The sequence below is a fragment of the Triplophysa dalaica genome, chromosome 2 (genome assembly GCF_015846415.1).
Source record: "Triplophysa dalaica isolate WHDGS20190420 chromosome 2, ASM1584641v1, whole genome shotgun sequence".
NCBI classification, from domain to species: domain Eukaryota; kingdom Metazoa; phylum Chordata; class Actinopteri; order Cypriniformes; family Nemacheilidae; genus Triplophysa; species Triplophysa dalaica.
In genome coordinates, this window is record NC_079543.1 from 17,983,431 (window position 1) to 18,010,939 (window position 27,509).

The 27,509-nt window shown below is 37.3% G+C and overlaps 1 protein-coding gene across 3 annotated transcripts; it reads right to left on the bottom strand.

Moving 5' to 3' along the window:
* Positions 1-541: 541 nt before the first annotated feature.
* Positions 542-5,308, bottom strand: LOC130410203 (uncharacterized). 3 transcript variants are annotated; one of them, XM_056734762.1, is made up of 9 exons: positions 5,227-5,308; positions 4,242-4,329; positions 3,970-4,127; positions 3,732-3,883; positions 3,510-3,590; positions 3,076-3,208; positions 2,828-2,994; positions 1,949-2,159; positions 542-683 (listed from the first exon to the last, which is right to left on the bottom strand). In XM_056734762.1, exons 3-9 carry the CDS (start codon positions 4,118-4,120, stop codon positions 577-579), a joined length of 1,002 nt encoding a protein of 333 aa, XP_056590740.1. In that variant the 5' UTR covers positions 4,121-4,127; positions 4,242-4,329; positions 5,227-5,308; the 3' UTR covers positions 542-576. The 3 variants fall into 3 exon arrangements, with proteins under 3 accessions (XP_056590740.1, XP_056590757.1, XP_056590748.1); XM_056734779.1 differs by having other exon boundaries at positions 4,264-4,369; positions 5,227-5,270; XM_056734770.1 differs by having other exon boundaries at positions 4,242-4,369; positions 5,227-5,270.
* Between the last annotated feature and the right edge of the window lie 22,201 nt (positions 5,309-27,509).

Below are 27,509 nucleotides of genomic sequence, written 5' to 3' on the forward strand. Positions count from 1 at the left end.
CATTCCTATAGGATTCCTATAAGAAATTTGTACTAGATTCTAATTAGAATTTATATTATTTTTGGAACCATTCCTATAGGATTCCTATAAGAAATTTGTACTAGATTCTAATTAGAATTTATATTATTTTTGGAACCATTCCTATAGGATTACCAAGAATGATTTTACCTCTTTAGGACCACTTCTATTTGGGCATATAGGGATTATATGATATACTAGGGCATATTTGATAAAAAAGATAGACACTTTCCTACTGTATCCTACTGTGTGTATATATATATATGTCTTAAAACAGACATTTCTCTAAAAATATTAAGTTGTTAGCAACAAAAACATTATGGATTCGATCCTCAAGAAGCACATACTAAAAACCTGAGAACATGTTGGCTAAGAACCCACAACCCTTTGTTTAAGACAGCATACTAGCAAACTACTCAACATTTCATAACTTTAACTCAGATTGATAACAAAATCGTGCAGACAAAATTTTACTTCGATTTTTAATTCCTTTTTATTTAGATATATTTACTAGAGGCAAAAATACAAACAAAAAATCACTGCAAAATTCAATTATTATCACACACAGTTACGTCTTTTGGATAATTTGCATTCATCTGAGCATTTCTCCGAGATGGCTTTTTTAATTACGCTCACTTCTGTGTTGAATTTACTTTTGATGTAGCCTGTAAGGTAAAAGAAATAAAGAGAAAATAAGTTTACAAGCCATAATGATTAATGAATAATAGTACTGGGTGTTCTGTTTACAATCTAACACATCTACAGCAAAGCAGTGCTTATATCAGTAACTTAGCACTTCAATACAAACTCACCATGGGTAAAACTTCTAGGCATGTGGAAATGCTTTAATAGGAATAATGTAGGGGAGAGCGGGCACAACTTGTTGGTTTTAGGTAAATTACTCAAAAAATATGCAGCTGGATTAATAAAGTTTTACATAAGCAACATTCACTTCTTATTTACAAATAAACACTTCACATTTATTTCTACTGTTCCCATGCAATTAAAGCAATAGTGTCAGAAGTGTCAACATTACAACTTCATTAGAATGGACAGAGGGTTTGTTGTGACAAATTCAATTTGAAAACAAATAAATCAATATTATTCCATCTATAAAGAGGTGGATATTGTCTATATAGACAGATATCTGCACATCTGTCATCCAGCCACCCCTCATCTAACCGTCCTTCTATTATAGATCAATACATATGGATAAGAGAAAATGCTGCACAATTATAACAAAAATCATAATTGTCAATTTCTTGTGATGTTGTCATTTCAGTTATTTAGATCAATGGAATTTATATTGTAATTATATTGTATTAACTTTTTTTTGAAGCAAAAAATAGCATAGTTACAGTTGCTAAGACTGGCATGTAAGGGATAATGTAGAGGCAGCCGGTTGCTTGTACATTATCCCGTTTATTACACGGCTACATGCGAAAAAAACTGGACATAAACTGTGAATTTGAAAAATTTTATTAGCTAATTTTTATCGGATGCGGAACTTCCGTGAGGAAAAGCAGTTTAGTTTGGGTTTAAAGTAAGAAACGACGTTCAAACGGCACAAACGGGCAACTTGGTTAAATCATTCGTAAATATAATATCATATGTTGTTAAAAGACACATTTATAATTATTTTCTGTGTATTATTAAACTGCCCCTCTCAAAATGATTTGCAGCATCCGGGTTACAGGGTGTTATTAGTTTTGAGCGGTTGTTATTTGAAAAGAAAAACCCTTGAAATGTTGCGACTGGCCAATCAGAATCAAGCATTCAAATGAGACTTGTAATAAGTTTCAATGCTGTGTACGTACATACATACATAATATGCAGAGCGAAGGCCCAGGTCGCGAGGAGGATTGATAACTACTGATTTAAACTGTTAAGGCCTGAAAGTGCAAGTGAATTCTTGAGAAAAATAACTTACTAATGATGTCAGACACTTTTTCAGGATCCAGTTGAGGTTTAGCGTCTTTGTTCTTGAAGGCATTGGAACATTTCCCAGTGTAGCAGTGTGTTGCCAGTATTCTTCTTCCGAACACTGAAATCAGGAGGTCTTTTGTTGCCTTTTTAGCATCTGTCCACTTTACATGACCAAACTGTTCTGCAGTGATGGATGTGTTAGGGCCAATTCTCACCTGAAAACAGAGATCATACATTCAAATGTGCACCTAATAATATTTTATTTGTTACAATGAAACCTACAGTGTGAGCAGAGAGTCAGAATCACCCTAGAGCAAAGTTATTGATGGCACTGTAGAAAGCATTTCATGTCAGCCACAATTAACCATTTTATACATTCATTATGAAAACCTCAAACAGGATTGATTTTATTGCTCTTAAGCCATGACAACAAATGTCTAACAAGATTGTATCATAAGGCCCCATCTCAGCTGTTTCCGCTTTGGAGGCCTCTCTCTGGGGTGCCTGGAGAACTGAAAAATTATTCACATATCCCTCAATGCCCCAGTCTAGTGACCTGGCTGCTCTTACATAGTCATGCGTTTTGTGAATATTTAAATATGGAAGGTTTAAAAACATGCAGATTAACTTTTGTGACGATACAGTCCTGTCTTGTTTGGACAAGTTACATTTCTGACAGCTGTCCTGAGTTGTCAAGGAGTGACTTTGTTAGGAGGGAAAAACAAAATGGTTTGCCACTAGGTGACAGTGTAAAGGATGATGCACTGGTGTCTGCTGCAGTGGTTGATGTGAAATTATGCCATCAAAACCCATGCATACACAAAAAAATTAAAGATCCTCCCACTATAGTGACCCCTCCAGGTGAAAGGGTTTTAAACTATACCTTTTTGCAGTCACCAATGCTCCTAGTGTCCTTTACATGAAGAGGTTGTAGACAGGCCCTTGGGGCAGGTAGCACAGGGGAAGACTCTTGAGCAAGTAAATCAGAAGCAGGTTCAGGGGGAGTTACCAGTGAACTGGTAACTGGTGCAGTTAATAATGGAGTGCATCCTAAAACAAAATAACTTATTATAACACTAGAAGCAATTGCATATAATGATATAAATGCCATTAATAACTATACAATTTTACCATTTTTCAAAAGTGTTAAAGTTTCTACCAGAACACTTTTAATTTCTTTTAATTCTCCCAATATTTGCTCATTTAATTCACTTTCATTTCCTGATGTTGCAGTCTTTGAGGTTGCTGCATCTTTACTTGATTCCTATAATTTTAAAACGGTCATTAGTACAGTTTATAACATAGTTCTTAAAACAATTTGTCTTTACTGATTACAAATATCACAGCTAGAGGCTTACTTTAAACAAAAACTATATGTTATCAACATTGACTTACTCAAATATCATTCCAAACAAAAAACCTAATGTTAATGCAGCTCTATAAAAACACATATTTTACCAACAATGCACAAATCTAGCAAATAATAAACAATGAGTTTCCTTGATTTGGAGTAGGAAACTGAGTCATGTGACAGTCAATGTGTGACATGTTTTAGAATTTCTTACTTTGTCCGCCTTATACTGCTCTAGAAAGGATCTGGCTCTTATCGCTTGGATCTTCTTTGCAGACACTTGCTTTTCAACAGACTAGATTAAAGATTACAGAGACTGATATAACAAAATGCATGCTGGGTATTAGACAGTACAGAATGCAACCATGACTCCCAGCATCCAAAGCGGTTGATTGGTTCATCTGAAACTTTCCCACCACAAACAGCAACATCCTACCTGAAATTCCTCACTGCTCTCTGAATCAGACAGTATCCTACGATATTTCTTGCGCTGTCCTCGCCCTACTTCTTCATCTTGCTGTGGTCTGTTTCTGGCCTGGCCATCTCTTTCCACACAGTAAAGCTGCTTCATCATGGCAGATCTAGTTCCTGATTTCATTAAATAGTGGTAACCACAACATGTATATCATCAATTTTATCACAGCAATGCATACAGACATATTATAAAAACTTACCAATGTTCAAAATTTTTGCTGGGCTGGATTCTTCATTGTAAGACACATCGCAAATACCCCCAATTTCACAGCGGCCGTTTACAATTTTGTCTATAGGAAGTACATCCCATGTTGGGGGATCTTCAATCCACTGGATCAAGATGAACTTCATTTTCTAACTAAGTAAGAAAAAAATGTCATTGGCATGATCAATATTCAGACAACCAGACATTAAGATTTTTCATAATATTATACAATTAGATATATTTGATCAAAATACTATTAATAATTACTTGTTTTGCAGCTTTTTGTTACCGGTCTGTGGTTCTCACAATGCTGGCTATGTGCTTGAATTGTGAACGTAGTCCACGCTTGTTTTTTCTATGAAGAGACATGCAAAGAGCAAGTTGTTGACTGAAAGCTGGAGAAAACAGCAAGAATTTTAAATATCAAAAGGGTATAACCAAAACAAAAAAGTTGCTGGAAAAGGCTCTGACACATTTAGGTACATTAAGAATATCAAAATAATAAATGGAAAAATATGAATCATGCACTTTAGTTTAAGTTTGAGTTTAAAGTGCAACATTTTAAACCAGTCATTATTCTTTTAACTAAAGAGACTATTCAATAAGAAGCTGTCACTATTTCCCTGTGGTCTAATGAATTGATTGAAGAGCATACTGACATTCAGACGTAAGACCTTTTATTTAGGCAGAAAACCACTAAAGATTCTGAAGTTAATACATACGACTAATAAACAGTATAGCATGTCGTATGGAGTGTCACTGTCAGCTATCAAGTTTATCTCAGCTTTTCGGCTTCAGTTAAGTTTTCTGGGGCCCATTTGATCGATATCGTGTAAAAATGCACAGTTATAATCGTTATCGATCTATCGCCCATTTAGATGTGTTGGAATGTCTTATTCCCTTCATAATAGCAATCAACCGTTATCTGTTGTCAGGACAACGGTACCGGCGCGCGCTTACCGCCATTCTGCCTCACGAGAAGCTAAACTAAACTCCTAAGTACCGACTAAGAAATAATTAACATTAATAAAAACGTATACGAACCAAATAGACACTATTTCTACATATTGTGTAAGTAACTGGCAATAATTACTTCCGTTATTCTTTTTTAAAGAGAACAGATAACGTTACTGTTAACGGCTAGTAACATTCCGAAGATTAAAGCTTATAAAAGCAGACCAAAAATTGTCTTTTTTGCTACTTTTCACAAAATATATGTATGGTGTGAATTATTGGTAATATTGTAACTTACATATTGTCACGTCTCTTCAGTTTCTTCCACTGGGTTGTCTTGTCATATCACCGGCTCTGCTGCGGTCTAATCAAGGTCTGCGCATGCGCAAAGTAATTCCCATAAAGTAAGGTGCCGGCTCATATACACCTGTGTGTGTGTGCGCGCGTGTGTGTGTGTGCGCGTGTGTGTGTGTGCGTGAGTGCATGGTAATATTTTACTAATATATGTATATATATAGTGATTTAGTATAGTGCAATTATTTACCTATTTAATATTTACACAAGATTGTGTGAAGACGTGTGAAGATTTCCTGTGAAATGAGTGTACAACGAGGCCCTTATAAAAGGTAGCTATGTGACTTTTCTTGCTGAATGTAGAGAAGCAATTCATTTCATTATGTTTATACAGTAATAAATTATTTTTATTAATATGTTAGTAATGCTAGCACTTTAGAGAAATTGTACACCTTACGTAATAACCATGTTTAGACAAAACACATGTTTTTTATACAGTTAAACATCAAAAAACATGGTTTGTAGTATTTAACACAAAAAAATACATAGTTAAAACATTGTTTACATAGTAAATCCATGGTTTGTCTAAGAGTAATCAATGCACCAAAAAACATGGTCACTACATAAAGAAACATGGATAATTCTGTACGGGATATCTCATACAATACTTACTTCTTCAGTTTAGTGGTGAAGAAAGATTTTAAGGAAACTCTTGGTTTTATTCGTAGGCTGATAAATGTTAAGATGGCTTCTGATTATTTTAATAGATTTTTGGATCCAGATTTGAGTTGCCCTCTTCCAAAGACAAGTCGATGGCGAAGAGAAAACACTTCTCATGAAAACAGCGATCATCTTACCCATCAGAATGACACCCTGGCAGACAATGAGGACGATAATGAGGACTTTTATGATTCTGTTGATGAAATGGACCATAATGACAGAGAGTGTACAGACACTCAGGGAGAGGTAGACTCTGCCACAGATTACACTGCTGACACAAATCCTGATTCTTATTCAGAATTTAAAAATGTTGGGGCACCTCTCTACACAGGATCAGAGATGACAATTGCACAGTGCATACTCCTAATTTTGTCATTTTCACTGAGGCACAGTTTAACAGAAAGTGCTGTGGAAGACCTCTTAAAGTTATTAAACGTTTTTCTCCCAAGTGGCAACATATTGCTAAAGTCTCTTCACCTCCTCCGAAAACTGTTTCATGATCCATCTGAGTCACTGAGTGTTCACATTTTCTGCAACAATTGCCGGGCATATATTCCAAAGAACAACATGCACTGTCCAGATTGTAATGAGATAAATGACCCAAAAAGAAATATTACAGAAGGCAGTTTTTACATGAGTCTCTCAATTGAGGATCAGCTAAGAAATATTCTACAAAAAGAAGAATGTGCATTGCAATCTGAAGAAAAGGGAATGAATGATGTAAGAAAAGGAGAAATGTATCAGACACTCCCTAATTTCACAGCAAACGACATATCTCTGCTTTGGAACTGTGATGGCATTCCGATGTTTAAATCTTCATCTTTCTCATTGTGGCCCATCAGATGTGTTATTAATGAGCTCCAACCGAATGTTCGTTTCAAAAACATAATACTCGCTGGTGTTTGGTTTGGCCGTGGCAAACCTGACATGTCTACCTACCTTAAACAATTTGTTGATGACATTCTAAAAATAAATTCAAATGGCGTTAAATGGATGCACCCACTTTTTAAAACAAATGTGGTGTCTAAAGTTTTCCCTATCATATGCTCATGTGATGCAGTGGCCCGATGTGTGCTTCAAGGTATACATCAGTTCAATGGTGCATATGGATGTGGCCATTGCTTAAATGAAGGAAAAACTGTGCCAAAGGGAAGAGGATATGCCAGAGTGTATCCAGCTACTGAAGCGGAGAAAAGAACTCATAGCCATGTCATTGATTGTGGACAGAGGGCCATTGAGAATGAGGTTGACCATGTGTGTGGGGTGAAGACAATATCACCTCTAGTCCTTCTGAATCCCTCCACTGGTTTTGACATTGTCAATAGTTTTCCAGTTGACTACATGCACTGTGTTCTGCTGGGGGTGACAAAGCAATTCTTGGACTTGTGGTTTAACAGCAAGTACCACGAAAGCCCTTGGTATATTGGGACATCACAGAAACATGTTGATCAAAGGCTGCTTACCATCAAACCTCCATCTGATATACCAAGAGTGCCACGGAGTGTGAAAGTAGCACAAAGGTGGAAAGCTGCAGAATGCAGAAGCTGGCTGTTATTTTACAGTGGGCCTGTTCTATACAAGATTCTTCCAGCAAAATTTCTGAAACATTGGTTACTTCTGGCCACTGCTCTTTTTTGCTTTCTTAAAGACATCATCACAGACAGTGACATGGCAACTGCAACATCTAAAATAGCAACATTTGTGCAGGAGATTCCAAAGATGTATGACTTGTGCCATATGTCTTTCAACATACATCAACTCACACACTTGCCTTTCTCTGTCAAGATGTTTGGTCCCCTTTGGTGTACATCTGCATTTTCATTTGAGGGTCACAACCAAAAACTGAAGAGGTTATGTCATGGGACGAATTACATTCCATCTCAAATTGCACGCCACTTTAACATACTTCAGTCCATTCCTAGACTACTTAAGGAAACAAAGACTAATGCTGATGTCTCAAACATAGTTGACAAACTTGTCAATGAATGGCTAGGTGTTTATCCTCCGGTTGTTAGGGCACAAAAGATGGAAGGTCTTGTTTTTTTGGGTTGTTCTCGACAAAAAACTTTGGATCACAAGGATAGGTTCTTAATGCTCCCAGTTTGTCATCTCTCTGAAAATGATGAGTACTCTGCAGAGATTTATGACAGAGCCATTGTAAATGGACAACTTTTAACAACAGAGAAATACGGAAAGGAATACAAACACAACAGTTTTACAGTTGTGCTAAGAAATGGTTGCATAGGAAAGATTGAATCAATTTTAAATATTGTACATGATAACAAAAACAATCCCTTAATCCAGGTTCATCTTTTACAAACTGCTCTTGCTGGTTTTGTCTCTGAAGGATCCCCTTCCCATATAAAAGAAGTGTTGCCTACTGAAACAGTCATTATTGTGAAACCCGTGGAGGTTGTCCGAAAGGTTGTTTATATGAGCTTTAAAAAAACATGCTATATTTCATTACAACCAAACAGCATCGAGCTTGACTAATATGTATGACTAGAGAGCTTGACTGTTAAATAGATTTCTTGTACAGTCAACATAAAATGAATAATGTACTGTACATAGTGTTCCATTCATAGTTCCAATGTTAATTAAAACCTATTCTGTCAGGTGTAGTAAAATTGTTTTGTTGTATTCACATTTTATATTAATCATTATAAACAATATTTTATGAACTGATTGAATTAATAATTTTATAAATATCCTTACAATATTCTATATTAGTCAAATACAAAGCACATCTTGTGCAGCACATTACATGTAAGATTGAAATAAAAAATGAATTGTTCACAACTTTGAGGTAGATCATTATTCAGTTACACTTAATTATTCTTTTGTTTAAATAGTAGTCTCTCTCTCTCGAAAAAAAAAAAAATATATATGTATATTGTCTATTACCCTAATTTCCAATAGCTTTCTAATAACAATAAGGCTTTTTTCACAAAATTCAAGTGGATTTCAGACATTAAAAAATCAAAAAGACTGAAAGGATTCTAGGAGAAATTAAAGTCCAACTAGATTCTAAGAACCAAATAGAATCCTATAGGACAAATTCCCACATAATATATTATAATATCCAATAGGATTATAAGAATCAATATGCTCCTATAGGATAAAACTGAAATTCCAATAGAATATATCAGAATGCCCAATAGGATTCTAAAAGTCCAGTAGGATCCAATAGAATCCTATAGGATAAACTAAAATTCCAATAGGATTTTTTGACAAGGGTAATTTTGTAACACCGGCAACACTGTTAGTAAGGGTAATGGGACGGGGTTGAGATTAGGAAGGGGAAGGAATTGATTCTCATCTGTATTGATTTTATTTTGACCATAATTCGATTTTTGAATAAATCACTATGACATCTGTTGTGGTATTTGTTAAAGATCCGACAGAGGAGTTATTAAATTTGTTATTGTCTGTTACCCGTGATATTTTTTGACCGCAGTAGGCGCTGTTGTCACTGTTGACAATTCTCTACGCAAAGAGCGTAAAATCAGGCGAGGATGCGATTTGTGCTCGAGCGCAGCTTTTTAATCTTGTGCAATAACGCGCTTTGTTCTCGTGCACGTTACTGTGAGCGGCCTTTTCGGAAAGTCTGTTAAGAGTGCTGACGTGACGTGAGTGCCTGAACACGCAGATTGAACTGTACAAAGCAGGATCATTTAATTCCTCTACTGATTGTGTTTGGAATTATTGTGATTGCCATGGTTATTGTTTTATAGCCAACATGTAAGTGTGTGTGTGTGTGTGTGTGTGTGTATGTATATGTATAAATATATATCAAGTGAATACACACACACACACATATATATATATATATATATATAAATATATGTGTGTGTGAGTGCGTATTCACTTTAAACACAAATAATAGAACAGCAATCATGATAATTCTAAACGTTGTCCATTTAAGAAACATGAACATAAATGAGCTTTGTGTTATACATGCATTATAGGCTATAAAATTTACATAAGAACATAATATTATAAAATATTTTGTTTATAATGTACAGAGTAACCTTGTAGTCCTACAGCAGGTCACCATATCTCACGATGCACGGTAACAGGCTAAAAAAATCTGTTACCTTCCCTGTTATACACAGAATAACCTTATTTTTCTTCATATTCACTCTTTTGACATCTAATGCCTTCTGTGTCTTATCCTGAAGTGCATTTATCTGTGATGAGAACAGTGACTGTGGTACATAGGGTCACCATATTTCACGATGCACTTTAAAGGCCTAAAATAATCTGTTACCTTCCCCTGTTATACACAGAATATCCTTATTGTTCTTCATATTCACTCTTTTGACATCTAATGCCTTCTTTGTCTTATCCTGAAGTGCATTTATCTGTGATGAGAACAGTGACTGTGGTACAGCAGGTAACCATATCTCATGATGCACAGTAAAGGCCTAAAATAATCTGTTACCTTCCCCTGTTTTATACAGAATAACCTTATTGTTCTTCGTATTCACTCTTTTGACATCTAATGCCTTCTGTGTCTTATCCTGAAGTGCATTTATCTGTGATGAGAACAGTGACTGTGGTACAGCAGGTCACCATATCTCATGATGCACAGTAAAGGCCTAAAATAATCTGTTACCTTCCCCTGTTTTATACAGAATATCCTTATTGTTCTTCGTATTCACTCTTTTGACATCTAATGCCTTCTGTGTCTTATCCTGAAGTGCATTTATCTGTGATGAGAACAGTGACTGTGGTACAGCAGGTCACCATATTTCACGATGCACTTTAAAGGCCTAAAATAATCTGTTACCTTCCCCTGTTATACACAGAATATCCTTATTGTTCTTCATATTCACTCTTTTGACATCTAATGCCTTCTATGTCTTATCCTGAAGTGCATTTATCTGTGATGAGAACAGTGACTGTGGTACAGCAGGTAACCATATCTCACGATGCACAGTAAAGGCCTAAAATAATCTGTTACCTTCCCCTGTTTTATACAGAATATCCTTATTGTTCTTCGTATTCACTCTTTTGACATCTAATGCCTTCTGTGTCTTATCCTGAAGTGCATTTATCTGTGATGAGAACAGTGACTGTGGTACAGCAGGTAACCATATCTCATGATGCACAGTAAAGGCCTAACAAAAATCTGTTACCTTCCCTGTTATACACAGAATAACCTTATTGTTCTTCATATTCACTCTTTTGACATGTAATGCCTTCTATGTCTTATCCTGAAGTGCATTTATCTGTGATGAGAACAGTGACTGTGGTACAGCAGGTCATCATATCTCACGATGCACAGTAAAGGCCTAAAATAATCTGTTACCTTCCCCTGTTTTATACAGAATAACCTTATTGTTCTTCATATTCACTCTTTTGACATGTAATGCCTTCTATGTCTTATCCTGAAGTGCATTTATCTGTGATGAGAACAGTGACTGTGGTACAGCAGGTCATCATATCTCACGATGCACAGTAAAGGCCTAAAATAATCTGTTACCTTCCCCTGTTTTATACAGAATAACCTTATTGTTCTTCATATTCACTCTTTTGACATCTAATGCCTTCTGTGTCTTATCCTGAAGTGCATTTATCTGTGATGAGAACAATGACTGTGGTACAGCAGGTCACCATATCTCACGATGCACAGTAAAGGCCTAAATAAATCTGTTACCTTTCCCTGTTATACACAGAATAACCTTATTGTTCTTCATATTCACTCTTTTGACATCTAATGCCTTCTGTGTCTTATCCTGAAAAGCATTTATCTGTGATGAGAACAGTGACTGTGGTACAGCAGGTCACCATATTTCACGATGCGCAGTAAAGGACTAAAATAACCCGTTACCTTCCCCTGTTTTATACAGAATATCCTTATTGTTCTTCATATTCACTCTTTTGACATCTAATGCCTTCTGTGTCTTATCCTGAAAAGCATTTATCTGTGATGAGAACAGTGACTGTGGTACAGCAGGTCACCATATTTCACGATGCGCAGTAAAGGCCTAAAATAATCTGTTACCTTCCCCTGTTTTATACAGAATAGCCTTATTGTTCTTATTCACTCTTTTGACATCTAATGCCTTCTGTGTCTTATCCTGAAGTGCATTTATCTGTGATGAGAACAATGACTGTGATACAGCAGGTCACCATATCTCACGATGCAGGTAACTTGGACTTTGATTTTAAGTATATTTAACTTTTTTTTTCAAAACAGCAAATGATTATAGAAAAACTATCATGATATATGTATACTTAATACAATTTTTACCCTAGCAGGTTTTTTTTTGGCTGTTGTCCTTCCTTGCCCTGCATCCTTCTCCCTACAATAGTGGCAAAGCTCACTGAGGTCATCTGGTCACCAATAAAACAATACAACTTAGTAATGGGCTTCATCTGTTAATCATTGAAATAATATATGATATTGTGAAAATGACAGAAGTACACCAATAATACCTGTCTCGTTTAGAAGTGTCTTCACCAACTAGCTTCTGTACTCTTCAACTGCAGAATGGTGATTCAAAAATTGAAAAGGCACTTAAGCAAGTATTTTAAGAAAATTAACTATGCTTTATTGTAGTAAAAGTGTAATAGCGATCGATGCTTTGGCTGTCACAGTTGTTTTATGTTTTGTTTGTTTTTTTCCTCTCATTATTAGTTAATTAGTTTTCACTTGTGTTTTGTTATTAGTAAATTGTTCCCTTGCCTGTTTTCACTTGTCTCATAATTAGTTTATCCCCAGCACCTGTTGATCCCTCGTTATATGTTGTATTTAAGTTCTCCCCTAAAGTGTATTCGTTGTCTGCTATTGTTTAATGTCAACGTCTGTTCTTATTCCTGGTTTCCTGTTAGGTGTAGTTTTTGTTATTAAATCACCTTTTGGATTATACCCTTTGTCGTACGCTCTTGTCTGTCTGCAACACCCGTGACATTGGCAGATTTAAAACAACTTGAACACAAATACCATGGTTAACAGTTACTGTAGTAAGAATATATTTATAGTGGGGATAATGAATATTTGAAATGCCTAGAGCCATACCCACTAGTGTACTTTTCTCTCAGGTGCTTATTAACATTACCTACCAATGATACAAAAGTTGTTAGCTCTTCTTTTTAAAGTGTAACGCTGCTGTTTATCAGCATATTTGGGATATTCCCCTTTCAAAAGAAAGTTCTTCTGCTCCAGCTCCATGTTACCATCCATTTTGCACAGATATAACATCAGGTGCTGATCACGTTGATCTGCTTTCCAGTGGGTGCAAACTAGCTAACAGAGCCCCCATGTGATTGGTATGTGCGACATGGGGAAATGGAAAGAATATGAAAAATAAAATAAGACGTGATTAAATGATCACAAAATTAATACTTTATACCTTCAAATGTGACATTACTAAAAATAAAATGCTGTAATAATTTAGTAATTTGGCATTTGAACGTATAAAGTATTAATTTTGTGATGATTTAATCACATGTCTCAGCCAATAACGTTATGCAAAGCAAAGAGGTAAGAGAGGTCCTTTTTAATGCTCATAAAATAATACAAAACATACATTAAACTGTTTTCAAGTGTATATACAACATACTGTCATACACTAAATCGAAAACATCTTTAACAATAAATTATTATCAATTACAATGAAGTTAACAAAAGCAAACACAGAACGTTCCCCAAATGTTGGTTCCCATTTGGTTATTTTTGGGGAGCAAAAAAAGAATGTTCTAAAAATCAGAAATTGGATACAGGTAAAGCAAAAAAATAGAATATCATGAAAAAGGTCAATATTTTCTGTCACTCATTTCAGAAAGTGAAACCCATATATAGATTTATACACATAGAGTGAAATATCTAAAGGCTGTATTTTGATAAATGTGATGATAATGGCTAACAGATAATAATAACCAGTGTCTCAAAAATCAGAAAATTACCTCAAAACACCTGCAAGGTTTTCCAGAGCCTTTAAATGGTCTCTCAGTCTAAATGGTGCTTTTCAGGATAAGACATAGAAGGCATTAGATGTCAAAAGAGTGAATATGAAGAACAATAAGGATATTCTGTATAAAACAAGGGAAGGTAACAGATTATTTTAGGCCTTTACTGTGCATCGTGAGATATGGTGACCTGCTGTACCACAGTCACTGTTCTCATCACAGATAAATGCTTTTCAGGATAAGACACAGAAGGCTTTAGATGTCAAAAGAGTGAATATGAAGAACAATAAGGATATTCTGTATAAAACAGGGGAAGGTAACAGATTATTTTAGGCCTTTACTGTGCATCGTGAGATATGGTGACCTGCTGTACCACAGTCACTGTTCTCATCACAGATAAATGCACTTCAGGATAAGACACAGAAGGCATTAGATGTCAAAAGAGTGAATATGAAGAACAATAAGGTTATTCTGTATAAAACAGGGGAAGGTAACAGATTATGTTAGGCCTTTACTGTGCATCATGAGATATGGTGACCTGCTGTACCACAGTCATTGTTCTCATCACAGATAAATGCACTTCAGGATAAGACACAGAAGGCATTAGATGTCAAAAGAGTGAATATGAAGAAAAATAAGGTTATTCTGTGTATAACAGGGAAAGGTAACAGATTTTTTAGGCCTTTACTGTGCATCGTGAAATATGGTGACCTGCTGTAGGACTACAAGGTTACTCTGTACATTATAAACAAATAATTTTATAATATTATGTTCTAATGTACAATTTATAGCCTATAATGCATGTATAACACAAAGCTCATTTATGTTCATGTTTCTTAAATGGACAACGTTTAGAATTATCATGATTGCTGTTCTATTATTTGTGTTTAAAGTGAATACGCACTCACACACACATATATTTATATATATATATATATGTGTGTGTGTGTGTGTATTCTCTTTATATATATTTATACATATATACATACACACACACACACACACACACACACACACACACTTACATGTTGGCTATAAAACAATTACCATGGCCATCACAATAATTCCAAACACAATCAGTAGAGGAAATAAATTATCCTGCTTTGTACAGTTCAATCTGCGTGTTCAGGCACTCACGTCACGTCAGCACTCTTAACAGACTTTCCGAATAGCCCGCTCACAGTAACGTGCACGAGAACAAAGCGCGTTATTGCACAAGATTAAAAAGCTGCGCTCGAGCACAAAGCGCATCCTCGCCTGAATTTACGCTCTTTGCGTAGAGAATTGTCGACAGTGACAACAGCGCCTACTGCGGTCAAAAAATATCACAGGTAACAGAAAATTTTGTAACACCTGTAATGCATTACTCTAATCTGACCACTTTTTTAGTAACGAGAAATCTAAGGTGTTACTATTTCCAAACCAGTAACCAGATTAAAGTTACTTATATAAAGTCACTGTGCGTTAATATATTTGTCATTTTCCTCAGTAAAAATAAAAACAAAATTCTTTCCTCTTGCGTCTCAGGGAGTGAAGTCACGTATGCGACAAGTCATGTTTTCAGCAAGAGCACAATTCACTTGTCATAGCCCCTACTACGTAGCGACACAAACTTAAACTACTGCAAATTTAAACAACGTGCCATAATAAACAAGATCCCTACTACTGTCAATTCTGAGCTGCCTCACAGAACAGCTTTTTCGTCTTCTTACATGGAGAAGGAATATGCAGCGATGGAGAGAAATCTGAAGGCTGCGCTGAATGAGGTCGATTTTGTTTCAACTACCGCGGATATTTGGACTGCTAACAACAACAGGTTTAATGTTCATAAAACATGTTAAAAAGAATTTAATAGTTACATTTATAAATAATGTAGATTATATATATATAGTAAGTTTTGCCATTATCACAGTGTTAACAGTTAAATATGTCAGGTCAGGAAAGACTTTTATATAAAAACATGTTTTTTTAAATTCAACTTAAAATGTCAGGAGATACATTGTTGACATTACTGTTAAAGATACACTTCCAATAAAGTGAGTGTTGTCAAAACTGGTTGTAATTTTTATGTTGAGCTGGGGTGTTGTCGGCAGGTGTTGAGTGTAACTGATAAAGTAACTTTTGATTTAACTTAGTTACTTTTAAAATCAAGTAATCTGTAAAGTAACTAAATTATTTTTTTAAAGGAGAAATCAGCAATCAGATTACTTTTTCAAAGTAACTGTGGCAACACTACTTAATAAACCTATAATCTTCATGCAACTCCCCAGAGCCGAGTGTCTTTAAACACCCAAATACCGCTGGCAGTGAAATGAGCAATTCTGCCCAATCCACAATCTACGGCAGTGTACTCAACACAGGTGCCTGCATTAAAACAATAAACTAAAATAACAAACCAGCTAAAGCTAAAAGAGGACCTAAAGCTAAAAGGAGAATCCATCCATCCATTTTCTTCCGCTTATCCGGGGCCGGGTCGCGGGGGCAGCAGTCTAAGCAGGGATGCCCAGACTTCCCTCTCCCTAGACACTTCCTCCAGCTCTTCCGGGGGGACACCGAGGCGTTCCCAGGCCAGCCGGGAGACATAGTCCCTCCAACGTGTCCTAGGTCTTTCCCGGGGTCTTCTCCCGGTGGGACATGCCCGGAACACCTTCCCTACACCTAACCTCAGCTGGCCCCTCTCGATGTGGAGGAGCAGCGGATCTACTCTGAGCTCCTCCCGAGTGACCAAGCTTCTCACCCTATCTCTAAGGGATCGCCCAGCCACCCTGCGGAGAAAGCTCATTTCGGCCGCCTGTATCCGGGATCTTGTCCTTTCGGTCATGACCTACAGCTCATGACCATAGGTGAGAGTAGGAACGTAGATTGACCGGTAAATCGAGAGCTTCGCCTTGCGGCTCAGCTCTTCTTCACCGCGACAGACCGGTACAGCAACTGCATTACTGCAGAAGCTGCACCGATCCGTCTGTCAATCTCCCGTTCCATCCTTCCCTCACTCGTGAACAAAACCCCCAGATACTTGAACTCCTCCACCTGAGGCAGGAACTCTCCACCTAACTGAAGTGAGTAAGCCACCCTTTTCCGACTGAGAACCATGGCCTCAGATTTGGAGGTGCTGATTCTCATCCCAGCCGCTTCACACTCGGCTGCAATCCGTCCCAGTGCATGCTGAAGGTCCTGGTCTGATGGGGCCAGCACGACGACATCATCCGCAAAGAGCAGAGATGAAATCGTGTGGTCCCCAAACCTGACGCCCTCCGGCCCCTGGCTGCGCCTAGAAATTCTGTCCAAAAAAATTATGAACAGAACCGGCGACAAAGGGCAGCCCTGCCGGAGTCCAACATGCACCGGGAACAAGTCTGACTTACTGCCGGCAATGCGAACCAAGCTCCTGCTCCGGTCATACAGGGACCGGATAGCCCTTAGCAAAGGGTCCCGAATCCCATACTCCCGGACCACCCTCCACAAGTTGGCCGCGAGGGACACAGTCGAATGCCTTCTCCAAATCCACAAAACACATGTGGATTGGTTGGGCAAACTCCCATGAACCCTCCAGCACCCTGGAGAGGGTATAGAGCTGGTCCAGTGTTCCACGACCGGGACGAAAACCACACTGTTCCTTCTGAATCTGAGGTTCTACCATCGGCCGGATTCTCCTCTCCAGTACCCTGGCATAGACTTTCCCGGGGAGGCTGAGAAGTGTGATCCCCGATAGTTGGAGCACACCCTCCGGTCCCCCTTCTTAAAAAGAGGGACCACCACCCCGGTATGCCAGTCCAAGGGCACTGTCCCCGACCGCCACGCGATGCTGCAGAGGCGTGTCAGCCAAGACAGCCCCACAACATCCAGAGACTTGAGGTACTCAGGGCGGATCTCATCCACCCCCGGTGCCCTGCCACCGAGGAGTTTCTTGACTACCTCGGTGACTTCAGCCCAGGTGATGGGCGAGTCCGCCTCCGAGCCCTCAGCCTCTGCTTCCTCAATGGAAGACGTGACGGCGGGATTGAGGAGTTCCTCAAAGTATTCCATCCGCCGCCCGGTGATATCCCCGGTCGAGGTCAACAGCTGCCCCCCTCCACTGTAAACAGCATTGGTAGGAAACTGCTTCCCCCTCCTGAGGCGCCTGACGGTTTGCCAGAATCTCTTCGAGGCCGACCGATAGTCTTTCTCCATGGCCTCACCGAACTCCTCCCAGGCCCGAGTTTTTGCCTCCCCAACCATCCGGGCTGCAGTCCGCTTGGCCTGTCGGTACCTGTCAGCTGCCTCGGGAGTCCCACAAGCCAGCCAGGCCCGATAGGACTCCTTCTTCAGCTTAACGGCATCCCTTACTTCCGGTGTCCACCACCGGGTTTGGCGATTGCCGCCTCGACAGGCACCGGAGACCTTACGGCCACAGCTCCGAGTGGCTGCGTTGACAATGGAGGTGGAGAACATGGTCCACTCGGACTCAATATCTCCAGACTCCCTCGGGATCTGGTCGAAGCTCTGCCGGAGGTGGAAGTTAAAGATCTCTCTGACAGGCGATTCGGCCAAACGTTCCCAACAGACCCTCACAGTACGTTTGGGTCTGCCGAGTCTGTCCAGCTTCTTCCCCCGCCATCGGATCCAACTCACCACCAGGTGATGATCGGTTGACAGCTCCGCCCCTCTCTTCACCCGAGTGTCCAATACATACGGCCGTAGGTCAGATGGAAAGTTATCTGACCCTGTGAAAGGCAGTTCAGATAACAAGACAAGCGGAACTTGTTCTCAAAATTCGGCAGAAACGACATCTCTCTAGCAGAGGTCGCGAAAAACAAAAAACTTCAGTACCAGTAAGGAAAGCAACATAAAGACACAGCAAAGACAAAGAGACAAAGAAGACAAGATGTGTTCACGTTGTAATAAGCGTCATAGACCACGTGAATGTCTTGGACAAAACTCCTGTACGTTGTCAACGTCTACTGATGCATTTGATGTGGTTCAACATTAAAACTGTATATGTACCGGGAAAATCTCTGGTGGTCGCTGATACATTGTCCCGTAATCCACTTGAAGGATTATAACTCTCTTACACAGAAGAGGCAGTACAAGTTTACGTGGAAGCGGTGATCAGAACAAGACCAGTGTCTGAACCAAAGCTTAACGAAATTCGTGAATTCACTTTAACAGACCCTGTGATACAGAAAGTGAAGCAGTTCATAAAAGTAGGCTGGCCACATCACGTCACAGGAATATAAGGATTATTATACAAAACGAGCGTCACTATCATGGGCTGAGGGATTGCTTCTAAGAGGTGACCGAATTGCAATTCCAACAGTACTATGACATGGAATTCTTGACAAATTGCATGATGGGCACCAAGGACTAAACAAATGCAGGGAACATGCTAAAATGTCAGTGTGGTGCCCTGGAATTGCAGCAAGCCTTAATGCCAAAGTTTCACAGTGTGTGTTCTTGTCAAATGCTTAAGTCCAAACAGAGAAGGAACCTCTTATCAGAACTGTCATTTCCATCTGGTCCATGGCAAACCGTCGGAGCTGACCTGTGCGAGAATGGAGCTAATCTAGTAGTAGTAGATTTGTATTCTAGAGACATGGAAATTGCTCGTTTACATATCACTAGTAGTCACTGCATAATCCCCACGCTAAAAGGAATGTTTGGGAGATGGGGAATTCCGAGAGAACTGCATTCAGATAATGTTACCCAGTTAAGTAGTCTAGACTTCGCAGATTTTGGTAGAATTTGGGGTGTTTATCATGTGACCAGCAGCCCTCACTACCCACAATCGAATGGTGCTGTTGAGAGAGCTGTGGGCACAGCAAAACACATTCTGCATCAGTCAGATCCAGATTGAAAACAAAGTTTAAGGACTGCTAAAGAGCCACTTTCATATTTTGTACAGACTCAGAATGGAGCTGTTCTCAGAAGAAATAGATGTCACTTATAGAGAGTGTATCTTCAGAGACAGATCCTATAAGAACTGACGTGAACATTTATTTTCAACTGTCACAACCAAGGCATGATCAAGAAAGTTCAGAACCTGTCACTCACTCTGAGGAAGTTATATTGTCGCTGTTGTTAGAATAACCTCTAGTGGCAGGAATTGTTTTTTTGGAATTAAAATCCCAGTTTGGTATAGAGACTAAGTGTTGGTCACTTTTTTAAGAGAGAAAGAAAAGGGATAAGTTAAGTGTTACTTAGATGTCATTTACTTAAGTGTTATGCTGAAATACTTAAATGTTATTTGGATGATACCTGTAGAAAATTGGCGAAATGGTTGTTGTTCAGAAAACAGTATCTTCATAAATGTTGTGTTTCATAGGTGGTATTAAAGAAGAGTTTAATTGTATTTAATTGGAAATGTTATATGTGAAAAGCGATTGTGACACCATCAAGTAAGCACACACTGTAGTCAGCAAAGGAGATAATGAACCACAAGGTTTTTTAGAAAGACAGTTATTTGTTGGTCAAATAAATGCGTAACAGGTATGTTTTGGCAGTTCATTCCACCACAGGGGAACCGAATAAGTAAAGGTTTTTGCATGCTTTTTTCTGCCTCGCTGTGATGGAATAACCAGGTGTCGCTTATTTTCAGATTGAAGATGATGGGAGGGGATGAAAAGAAATGTGTCATAAAGAAAATAATAAATTATACTGTATATTATGACTTACACACTATATAGGAAATGGTTTTGGATATACAGCATTGTAAAATAGTACTGTTTTTAGTTATTCCTATGGTATATCAATCTAAAATGTATACAATCCTATCAAAATCAAATATGACAATATAAGTATCACAGTATGTTAAAACACATTTGGCAAACATGTAAAAACCATTAACAACTGAATCATGAATATTTCATTTCACACGTACAGGTCTGAAGACTAGTTCTAGACTCAAATAAATGTAAGAGGTGTCTAAACCGAAAGCAGCTTTTTCTGACACATCTTAAAATAGAACAGTTCCATTGTTTTGTCTCAAAATGCACACAAGTAATGTTTTATGTCAGGTATGTTTGTAAAAACGACTTAAAGGTCCTCCTTTAACTAAGGCCTATGGTGGTTTTTCTATTATAGTATTGAGTTTTCTTACATAAAATGATACATTTAGTTAGTTATAGGTTTCATGTATTCTTATGAAATAATATTGGGCCTCATGTAAAGTTTGAGCTCTTGAACACCTGAGTAGTAAATATGATACACCGTGTGTCAAAAATTGTGATTTATTACCCAAATTTATGGCCCCCTGCTGTGTTTTTGTGATTATGACCTCGTTTGACCCCCTAATTTATGGCCCCCTGCTGTGTTTTATGATTATGACCCCCTTTGATCGTGCAACGTGTGTACATTTATGACCTTTGTTGATGATCATAAAAGATGTTTGTAATGTCCAGACCTCGTTGTCACACACCCCCCCTTCACAGCGGAAGAGATAAGGAATTGGTTTGGTCAATGAGCTCCTGTGAATGAGAGCAATTAAAAGTTAAAGAATACAAGAAGCACTGATGTTTAATAAAATAGATATATAGTGATCAAATAAATAAGACAAAATAGTCAGGTTGAGATTTTTAAGCTTAAATATAACTTTTTTAAAACATTATGAACTTTTTTTCAGAATGAATGGTCTTTGACCATAATCTCTATGGATGAAATGACACAAAATGAGTTAAAGAATTAAGAAGAACTGATGATAGATAAATAGCGTTTAACTGAAATAAGATTAAATATTTTGAAAATCAGGTTTTAAGTTTAAAAATAACTTGATTGTGTTAAAGTGTGATGCATGCAGTCAGTTGATAAAATTGAAGTTCCAGCTATGCTCGAGGATTCTCTGTCCCCCTTCCTACCCACACACACACACACACACACACAGACCTCCCACCCCCAGAACAAGACGATGCTTTCAGACATGTCTCCCAACACCTGTGTGAAGTCTATCTGATGTGGGTGATTAGTATATGAGAGGAGAGATAAATGAAATGTTAATGCGTGTGATGTTTCTTCTAAGATCAAGTAAAAAAGTTTATAAAAGTCTTGCTCTGGTTCCTGGGTCTGGCACCCCACACCACCTGGCAAAATGTTGGTCCCATCCTACAGGACTTACAGCGGGTGTCTGTCTCGTAACCCAACATGACACTAGGGGTCTGTCTTTCTTATCAAGATGTCCCAAACAAAGTTCATATAGGTTCATTTTTATGACTTGGTAAAGAAAGGTTTAGTTGAGTATGAGAAATAACTTGCCTTTGTTGAAAGCTGTTGCACGCAGTCAGGTGCATCCATCTTGCATTTATGACACCCTTTTTGTTGTTCAGGATTTTTGTGTGTGTAATTTCCAGACCTTGTTGTTTCCCACCCCCCTTCTTTGTAGAAGAGATGAGTATGTGGTTTCAGAATGCTTGGTCTTTGGCCGTAATGTCTGTGAATGAAGCATTACAAGATGAGTTAAAGAAACAAGAAGCACTTATGTAAAATAAAATTGATATAAAATGAAATACGATAAAATAATATTTTAAAGTCGGGTTTTCAGTTTAAAAGAACTTGCCTGTGTTGAAGTGTGATGCATACAGTTAAATGGTCAAATGAAATGAAGTTCTATCTATATTGGAGAATCCTCTCACCCCCTCCTTCCTCCCCCCACAAACCCCTCCACCCCAAACCAAGAGCTAGCTGTGACCCTGGTGGTCTTTTTACCTGGTAACATGATGTGCTGTGGGTGATTTGTAAATTCGAAAGAGATAAATTTAATGTGAAAGTGGGTGACGTTTTTTCTAAGAGCGAGTTGGTTTTGAATTTTATGTGACAAATGATGAAAAGTGTTTGAGGTTTTGTCTTCTTATCAAAGGGTTCCAAACAAAGGTAATGTTTGTGTGTTTTAACAACCTGGTAATTAATGTTTTGGTTTGTGTTTTTTTATGACCTGTTGTTGTGTCCCCACTGTCGCTGCTAAGTTTCTACCCCCATTCCAGTTGGTAAAAGGTGGTTCCAGCCTGTCAGCAGGGATGTCTGTCTCCAAAGACAGAGTGAAACCTGTCTGTTGGGGTTGTGTTTATAATATAGGGAGATAGATGAAATGTTTATGTTTGTGACGTTTTCATTTAAGAATCTGTTGGTTCCATGTTTAAGTCTTTTACCTGCCAAATGATGAAAGTGTTTGAGACTTTGGAGGTCTGCCTTCTTATCAATGTGCCATGAACGATCTTTTAATTAAAGGAAATGACCCGACATGTTCTTCCTGGTCATAGAGTGTGGGTCCGAATGTGAGTTTTTGTTAGACTAAACAAGGTGCTCTGACAAAGGTTTAGTGTGCAAGGGTTACGTCAAAGATTCAATTAGAAAAATATGTGTTTTTCATCATGCCTGATTTTCTTCTGTCTGTGGAAGATGTCGGAGGGTGTCTGCTAGGCATGTAGAGCAAGTATATTACTGGTATGCATTCTTAACAACGCTCGTCAATTAGCTTTTGATTAATGCACGTGCCCGACATGTTCTCTCTGCCTGTGCAAAGAAGGCAATCCACATGCCTTAACACCTCTAAACTTTCAGTTAAACACAACTATAGACTTTAGGAGTTAAGTCAAGGACTTAACAATGTTGTGAGGTTCTGTCCTGGCTGACTTTCTTCTGCCTGAAGAGGCCACGGGCCTACCAACCACGGGGGTGGATGAAATTCCGGCAACTTAGGCAGATAAAGGATCTCTTTTGAACCTCACATTAAAAACCAAACATGTCAAAATCTGGTTTAGGGTTAAACTTTTAAACCTGAACTTATAGGTAAAACATATATCTACATCTCCATTTTGTTTAGTTCTACATTGTTTTATTTAATGAATGTTCAGTTTAAGATGATATTAAAAGATCTAAAATAAGGATAGTCCCCTAGTTTAGTTCTAACCATAGGTTAAAATATAAATGTTTAGCATTCTTTTCAAAATTCAAGAATGATATCTATTTTTATTTTTTAAAGAATAAGGTTTAGTCTAATAATTTATTTGTATCCTGTTGAGTACAGACAGTGTCACAATGTTTTCTTTATGTTCATAGCCTCTGTTAAATAAGTTGAAGCTAAGGATTCAAAACTCTTTGTAAATCGCTTTGGATAAAGCGGCTGCAAAATGTCTAAATGTAAGGATGTGTTTATGTTGATAGGTAAAGAGTTTTTATTTTGAGGGGCAACCCTGCAACCCCTCAACACTCCCACATCCACTTTTTCACAGCTTAACTGAGAACTTATTGTCACGATAGACTGCTGTGAGACTAGAGTTTCTTTTTAGTTCCAAACCTCTACATTGACAAATTGTGTGTTGTATATCCGATCTAGCAAGGAAATCAAAGCAGTCCACACAGTAAGTGTTTCTGTTTTACATTATTTTAAGGGCATTAAAATGTAAGGGTTTAACAAATGGTTAAATGTTTTTCATGGTTTGCTACAGATCTAAAACTTCTGAACCGGGGCAGGTTTTATTTAATTGTCAGCATTTTCTTAAATCGCATGCTTCTCACTCAAAAAACATGTCTTGAATGTACATAACTTACTAAATAAACACATGCCGACTGGGCATATCAAAATAGCAAGAGAAATACATTACGAAATACATATTAAGTTTTTAAGGACCCCTATATTTTCTCTATGTGTAAAGTGCTTTTTATGTTTTTTCCAGACAGATCTGACAGATTGTGTTCTGGATTGGGAATTACACGTAAATGGTAAAACTGGTTTACATTTAAAATAATTTTTTACATGTAAAATCTAGACTTAAAATTTAAATAAATGTACAAATAATCAAAAAATGGCTTTAACATGCAGGGAATTGTGCAACTTCTGCAGACAATGTGTCTTGTGAAACGCTGTTATTGGTGCTTTAAATGTTTCAAAAACACAAAGAGCCTCCACGATAGATGTGCTCTAGTTTCGGCTCTTAGAAAGTTCTTCATTTAAAAGATTGTACGTTACCTCTAGTTTCAGCCTTTGGTCTTCTCATCTGTTTTTCTTGATTGCTCTATAAGTACTGGCAAACATGCATATCAGTAGAATTTAAATTGACCTATGACTTATGTCTCTCAGCGGTGTAGACCTGCTCCAACAAATGGTACATTCATGTGCATTAAACAATCCAAAACTTGCCTGTTACTTTAGGTATGGACTAATGTCATATATACACTACAATGCATGTACTCTATAAAGATGTGATTTTGTTAATGCATCTGTTGAAAAAAAAAAAAGAGAGAAATACTTGAACGATGAATACGTGTCTTGTGTTACCATGTTGTCTCAATAAATAGAAATGCTTTAAAAGAAGAGCAAATTATTTAATCCTACTAGGCCTATAACCTAAAATACACAACATGAAAGCAAAAGGGATCTCTCACTAACAACAGTTTTTGACACACAAACAGGTTTGTTTACTACAGGAGTTAGTAGCATCCCCATGTGAGTGTCAAAAACATTTTCCCTTATCCTAAATCATGCTCCTGGTAAACATGAGTATAGTTTTAACACCTGCGTTTAGTCAGTACAACGTTTTACACTTGCATTACATAGAGGTAGTTTTGTTTTGGTTCTCACTGTTTTGTAAATATTAAAAGAGGCCATGTGATTTGTGTTTAGAGTAACTTAATGTGATGTGCCAGTGATCTTTTGTCAGTTTCATAGTTTTGCTAAACCTAAAGAATTAAACAATGAGCATCGCTGGCAACTGCTTTGCCAGTAAATGTAGGACAGCTTTTTCATTTTCTGAAATAATCTACAGAGAGCTATAACACAAACATGATTTCTATTTATTTATTTTAGTTTTTGAAAAGATGTTAATTTGAACTTATTCATGAGTTCTGCCATCTATATTTCCTTACTTTACCGATTTATAATTAGCTGGACGTTTTTTTTCTTTGACGTTTTTAGTTATAACTGTGCAGGTTTTAAATAGTTCTTTTTTCAAAAATCTAATTCTTAAGTTTGAACCAGTTCACTGTTTTTGGGTCTCATGATCCTCACTGATTTATCCAAAATGTCTCAGAATCAGGTGTTCAGATGTTTCTCACTTTTCGAGCCTTTTGATGTACCGTATGATTGCCTTCATTTAATAAAAAAAAAAAAAAAACGTATTTACATCCAAAACCTTCTTCATCTTAATGTCTCTATTCATTTTATGACTCTTCTAGTAATTTGCTATTGTGTATGTAATGTTTATTCTTATACATTACCACCAATATTTGGCCCTAAATATGCATGCAGTCCCTATGGGCTGAAAAAAGAGGGTGCTATCCTGTAGCTCAGTTGTATTTTACTAAACAAAGCATCTAAAAACAGATCGATTTAGGTTAGTTTTTCCTTGAAAGTAGGAAGGAAAGTTGTTTATAGTGTCTGCCCTGCAAAAAAATAACCTGTTAAGTTTCTAAAATTTACATTGAATCATAAAAATGTTTTACATTTAAAAGTCTTACCCAGAAGTGTTGGTTTGAAAAGTGCTTGGAACGTACCCACGTACAAACAACTAAATGTAATCTGGTTACAAGAGCACAATCTGTTGTCCTTTGTGTCAACACAAAGCTTGTGTTGTTTCACATTTTCAATGAAATTCTGAATATTTATTGTTCTATGTAAGTAGTCTGTTTAAGCTGTTTTTAAAATGGCAATTATAACAGCAAGTAAAATGAAATATATTTATTTTATCCTGATGTCAGAAACTGTTCTAAGTAACTTTTACAATAATGTACTATGCATTTTTCATGCCTCTGTTCAGATTTAAATATGGTAAACTGTGCAGGAATTTCTGGAACAGACCTAGACCTAGGTAATTATACTATAATATTGTAGTTTATTCAACCAAACAAAAACAAAGGCTGATATTTGCAGACTTCATTGATCCAAAATCATATAAATCAAGTACAATCACATCCAAATAAAAAACAAATATGCAAAAAAGGGAAAATTGATACACTAAACTAATAATGCTTAACTAGCATGATCTAGACATCATTTCTTCAACACAATCAAAACAAATATAAACTCAAATCATGAAGTTCCCCCCGTTAGCACCATGTCTCTGTTTGCATGAGTTGTCACTTTTTTTACATCAAATAATAACATGCCGCTTTATAGTAATCAACATCACTATGTCAATGTCTAATAATATTGTTTGTGTGTGTGTGTGTGCGTGTGTGTGTGTGTGTGTGTGTATCTCTTAACAAAAGTGAACAGTGACTTTGTTAAGGGTTAATAAGTTTCAGACAAGCACTGGTGAGATACAAGATAGTACCGCTATATGTTTGTGTGTTTCTATGATCAGAGGGCTGTTCCATATAACAAGATTATGAAATAAGCCAGGCTTAATTTGTTAAATCAGTCGAATTGGTTTCATAAAGCCAATTTAAAATAGGGGAAATTCGTCTGGTCCGGGCCAGGCTATCTGTCAGGCTAAGCCTTAGTTGTTGCTTAACTAGAGGTCAATGTAATGTGATGATATTAACAATGGTTCTCTGTCATAATGCCATATCACATCACCTTAATGGTATAATGATATAAAAATGTCAAGAAACCAATTATATTAATTATAGAACACATTAATACATTAATTTATTGTCTGTTGTCATACATTTGTGTTAAACTATATCAATTTGAAATACTGTAAATGTTTAAAATAATTTCAATAAACTTTTAATTCAAATATTCCC